Consider the following 5,309-nt stretch of genomic DNA (forward strand, 5'->3'; position numbering starts at 1 on the left):
AACGTTAAACGTCTGTTTTTGCAAATGAACTCTTCAATTGTATAATATATTTAATTTATTGTGTGTGGTTTATTAATGCAATAGGCCTGTATTCATTTGTAATATTTTTTTTAAATTATTTTTAAACGATTATTATGTAATTAAAAACAGTTGATATAGGTCTATACATTATAATAAATACATATAATATTTAAACAATACATAAAAAAAGAAGAAGAAACGCACGCACACCTGCCTTAATAGGTTTAAAGACAAAACCACGGAGGAAGAAACAAACCACTGGGATTGCATTATTGTAGAATGCGGTTCAAACAGTAGGTGGGGATATTTGGCAACTGTGATTCTGTTTGTGCGCTAGAGACAGCGCCAGCGCGAGAGTTTCAGACATGGGCAAGTTAGCAGTACTCTCACTTGCTGTTGTTGCTCTTGCAGTTTTTATCGGAGAAAGGCTCATTTCATTAAGGTTGGTTGATGTGTTCGATCATGTTTTATAACGATGGCTGCGATTCCAGTGTTTGAAACCAAACTGTTTAACTATTGCAATAACGGTTTTGACTGCATGTTGTTCTGACCTTTGTTGCTACTTATTGACATAGGCCTACTAATTTGTAGTTTTACATAATTATTGCACATGACAGTAATTATAGCAATATCTTTTATACGTGTCGTTTTATCTTCTCCACACAGGCATTTATCACTTTCCTACAGAGAACTGACCCAGAACTACCTTCCTAACTGTCACCTCATTGAGGGCATAGGTAAGTGTTCACGTGTCATTAGCTGCACTGAATCAACCAGTCTGGACCTAATGTATGTTACATATGTAAATTATAAACCTTATTGAGGTTCATGAAAAATAACATTTTATTGGTACAGTGTCATTTTTGTGTGTGTGTGAAGAGCATTTTCGTAATACATTTGAAGAAGCATACGTTTCTGAAACTGCAAATGTGGATGTTGTGGTAATCTTTGGTGTTATTTTTGTTTTAACAGATTTTGGGGCTGAAGATATCACCATACTTGAAAATGGATTGGCTTTTCTGAGCACTGTATGTCATTAACTCAAAAGTTTTACTGAATATTTTGGTTAGTTACTGAGATACACAGAGTTCCCACCCATTTAACCTCATGTTAGCAACAGTTGTTTTTACTAAAAGCACATTTCTATTGAAGTACACTGCTGCTAAACTTTATTACATAAATTTGACAGTTAAACTCAACTACATTTTTAAACATGCTCAAATGAATTGCGCATAGGGCTTGAAGTATCCAGGCTTACCATCCTATTCAGATGATCCTGGAAAGATCTATACCCTGAATCTGTTGGATTCTGAACCAAAAATTAAAGCACTGAGCATCAAGGGTCAGTTTGACAAAGACTCTTTTAATCCACATGGAATCAGCGTATACAGAGATGACAAAGGTTTGGCATTTTTATTAAATAAATGTATACATAAACAAGAAAAGTTGCATTCCATATTAACTTGTCTATACTTAAATCGAGATTGTTTATACCTACACACATGAGAGAGATAGTTAATGTGAAATGGAAAAACTACTGTAAATGGCTGAGTTTGATAGAAAATCTAATATTGTATGAATTCCTCTTCTCTCATTACAGATGGTGCCATATACGTGTTTATTGTCAATCATCCTCAAGGCAAAAGCCAAGTGGAGATTTTCAGATTTGTTGAGAATGAAAATGCCCTTCAGTACATCAAGACCATCAAGCATGAACTTCTGCACAAGTATGTGCTTTTTCAAAACACAGTATTTCTATAACCACAAATCTAATCAAAGTATAAATTTCAGTTTATTTCTGTGCATTTGTTAGTGTGAATGACATAGTAGCTGTGGGGGCCGAAAGCTTTTATGCCACCAATGATCATTACTTCACGAATGAGATTCTCAAGTTGGTGGGGTGGTTTCTGTCTTTGCCCTGGTGTGACGTCGTGTACTTCAGCCCTGAGACCGTGCAGGTTGTGGCAGGGGGTTTCCTATCTGCCAATGGCATAAATATCTCGCCCAACAAAAGGCAAGTTGGAAAAACATTTAAGATCTGCGTTAATTAAAGCACAGCAAAATGTAATATATTATCAAAAATATTTCTCGTTATATGTTTTTAATGCAAAGCACATGTAATTTCAGGCATTTGTATGTCTCAAATATTCTGAAGCACACAATTGTTGTCCTGGAAATACAGAAAAACACTGTTTTATCTCATGTAAAGGTAAACACAAAACTACATGAAATGTTCACACCTTATTTTATCCCCCATAGAATATTTACTTTTATAGATTTAAGCATACAATTGTAGCTTTATTAGTTGTGTTAGCTTCAAATAAAACAACTTTTCATTTAAAAAGCCAACAATTCTTGACTTCTATTGTTAATTTTACTGCACGTTAATTTTTCTCTCCCAGGAAGTTGATGTGGGCTCACTCTGTGACAACATCGAGGTGGACCGTGAATCTGGAGATTTGTGGATGGGCTGCCACCCAAACGGTCTCAAATGTGTATTTCATGATCCGAATGATCCACCTGGTTCTGAGGTGTGTAAATGCTTGAGCCATGGCCTAATGTATACTGCCTATATGCTCAAATATTTTGAGCTGTCATGTTCATCTTGTATGATGTTCCCATCCCTTTCTCTTTGCACTATTTCTTGTCTTAAATATATATGTTCTCCTATAGGTTATCAGGATTGAGAACATCCTCTCTGAAAAGCCCCAGGTGACTCAGGTGTATGCAGATGACGGCAGTGTGATCATTGCTTCTTCAGTGGCAGCCCCATATGGAGGAAAGCTGCTCATTGGAACTGTTTATCAGAAAGCTCTGATCTGTGACCTTAAATAGTGAATGTACTCAGTTAAGGGAGACTAAATTTTGTCTTAAGTGTCTGAAAAGTGTCACTTTAAAGACTAGATTTTGCAACACAAAATAAAGACAAGACCAACTAATTGTATATGGGTTTTTGACTTGAAATTTTAGTTAGCATTAATAATAAATATTAATAAAGTTAGGAAAAATATTCCAAAATCAATTTTTTAATAAGTACATAACCAGCCAGTGTTCAAAACTATCTCCTTACCTTAGCCTGATTCTCAACGGTAAGCTTGTAATAACGTTAATGGTGGGTTTCCGCGGGAAATTCAAGCATGCAGCCGTCTTTGTGTCATTACGTCATATCTGTAAACAGAAAGAAGGAGTCCCAGCTAGTAGGCTATATGTGAGGATGCTGCTGGTAGCGGGTCATTTATAGCCTTTTCTCACAGCAGCTGGAATAATTAAATTTAGCATTTTTTATGGCGGATTGTAATCCAGAAAGGTCCAAATGACAATCATAAGTGACAACTGGAGATTCAGCCGTAGTCAAAAGCAAAAGACTTCAGATTGCGGAGTGGCTACAGAAATTGAAATCTACAGGTAGCGCTAATACACACTAAATACACAGTCATGCAATGCTGATGTTGTTAACATTAACAATTTGAGAACAAAGTAATAATAACAATAATAATAATTTGAACGGTTTGACATGATCCGAGCTAAGCGATCATTATTGGCAGTGTGATTGTAATGCTTTTTTTCTCAGTTGGTCAGAACAAAAGTGGCAGACATGTTACTTACTTGTTCAGGTGACATTTTCGGGTGAAAATTCTTATTTTGATCATACTTCCAAGATGTAGAATGTCTGATTCTGAAGTATGATATCCACACCAATGTGGCGACTGACAGCCAGTGTGTGGTGGAAAGTTACTTTTAAAAGTAATGCATTACAATATTGTGTTACTCCCTAAAAAATTAACTAATTCCATTACTTAGTTATTTTTATGAAAAGTAATGTGTTACATTACTTTTGCATTACTTTTTCTCACCTGGGCTGGGCTTGCTTCTTTTTTTTAATTTTTTAAAAAAACACCAAAAAGTGAAATTAATAAACCTCAAGCTCAAGGAAATGCATATTTACGCCTGTACAGGGCGCAGCTCAAACAAACCTTTCTGGATTAAAGAAGAATAGGATACAGCAGAAGGAAATTCAACAATCTTATTTCTAAATCTAGTCTAAAGTATTTTTTGCTTATTAGTATGGTTGAATTACATCATTGAAGGCTAGCAGCAAAGACATTGGTTAATAAAGTGAGATTAAATACACAAAGTATGTTTGTGTCATTTAATATAGTTACTTATTACAGGTTTGCGTGAAATTCTGATATTGCGTTTAACTGTTTTTATTCATTTTGAGGAATACTGAATGTTTTCATGCAAGTGAGATGAGTAAATGCATGTTCACATTTAGTTCAGAACTAAAATAACCGTCATGTTTACACACAGCACACAACTTCTCTGCACTTTATTTCTCTCAACATGGGGACAGGAGAGCTTTCAGACAGTACATGTGAAAAAGTAACTTGCATTACTTATTTGAAAAAAGTAACTTAGATATTTTGTTGTAAATTGAAAAAGTAATGCATTATTTTACTAGTTACTTGAAAAAGTAATCTGATTACGTAACTCAAGTTACTTGTAATGCGTTACCCCCAGCACTGCTGATAGCAAACATTAGATTCATCTGTGCCGATGCACAACCCAAGAGAAGATGATAATTCTGCAAATAACTGCAATTGCAGGTTTCAAACAAAGATGGCGACAAAGAGGCAAAACTTACAGACTGCAGCTTTAACCAAAGGTCTGGGGCCCACTAACACCAGTGACCTTAAGGTGTTAAAATCATTTTAAAAATAGGGCAAAACAAGCATGTAAAAAGCTAAAACGATTTAAAAAATATTAATATGACTGGGGGGAACTTAGAATATTGTTGTGTGGACAATTGGGGGGCCTTCAAAAAAGGTGCTACTCAGTAGTGCTCACACAAGGTGGCGGTAATGCGCAAGATTTGTTGCGATCAGCCAATAAGCTGAAGAAGAGGAAAGAGTAGCGTTTCTGGGAAAGTATGGGCAAGTTGGCAGTTCTGTCTTTAGCTGTCGTTGCTCTGGCAGTTTTCATCGGAGAAAGGCTCATTGCACTGAGGTTGGTCGATATTCCTAATTACATTCATATAACGACGGTCGCGACTGTCGTTGTTAGATAAATGTATACATATTAATTGCACATGACAATAATCGTAGCAATATTTAGGGCCCAAGCGAAAATTCGCGCAGGGCCCTCTTGTTCTTCTAAGGATTATTATTAGGGCCCAAGCGAAAATTCGCGCAGGGCCCTCTTGTTCTTCTAAGGATTATTATTATTAGGGCCCAAGCGAAAATTCGCGCAGGGCCCTCTTGTTCTTCTAAGGATTATTATTATTTTTT

The 5,309-nt window shown here is 35.9% G+C and overlaps 1 protein-coding gene across 1 annotated transcript; it reads left to right on the forward strand.

The window, feature by feature from the left end:
* The first annotated feature begins 301 nt into the window (after positions 1 to 301).
* Positions 302 to 2,965, forward strand: pon2 (paraoxonase 2). Its single transcript, XM_048153977.1, has 9 exons — positions 302 to 463; positions 688 to 758; positions 994 to 1,049; positions 1,258 to 1,423; positions 1,622 to 1,748; positions 1,835 to 2,035; positions 2,149 to 2,230; positions 2,424 to 2,552; positions 2,695 to 2,965. Exons 1-9 carry the CDS (start codon positions 387 to 389, stop codon positions 2,854 to 2,856), a joined length of 1,071 nt encoding a protein of 356 aa, XP_048009934.1. The 5' UTR covers positions 302 to 386; the 3' UTR covers positions 2,857 to 2,965.
* The last annotated feature ends 2,344 nt before the right edge of the window (positions 2,966 to 5,309 follow it).

Source organism: Megalobrama amblycephala, linkage group LG13 (genome assembly GCF_018812025.1).
Source record: "Megalobrama amblycephala isolate DHTTF-2021 linkage group LG13, ASM1881202v1, whole genome shotgun sequence".
Lineage (NCBI taxonomy): Eukaryota > Metazoa > Chordata > Actinopteri > Cypriniformes > Xenocyprididae > Megalobrama > Megalobrama amblycephala.

Coding starts and splice junctions, on each gene's coding strand:
- pon2 (XM_048153977.1), top strand. CDS start 387: ATGGGCAAGTTAGCAGTACTCTCACTTGCTGTTGTTGCTCTTGCAGTT. Junction 1,050..1,257: donor GATTGGCTTTTCTGAGCACT/GTATGTCATTAA, acceptor AATTGCGCATAG/GGCTTGAAGTATCCAGGCTT. Junction 1,424..1,621: donor CGTATACAGAGATGACAAAG/GTTTGGCATTTT, acceptor CTCTCATTACAG/ATGGTGCCATATACGTGTTT.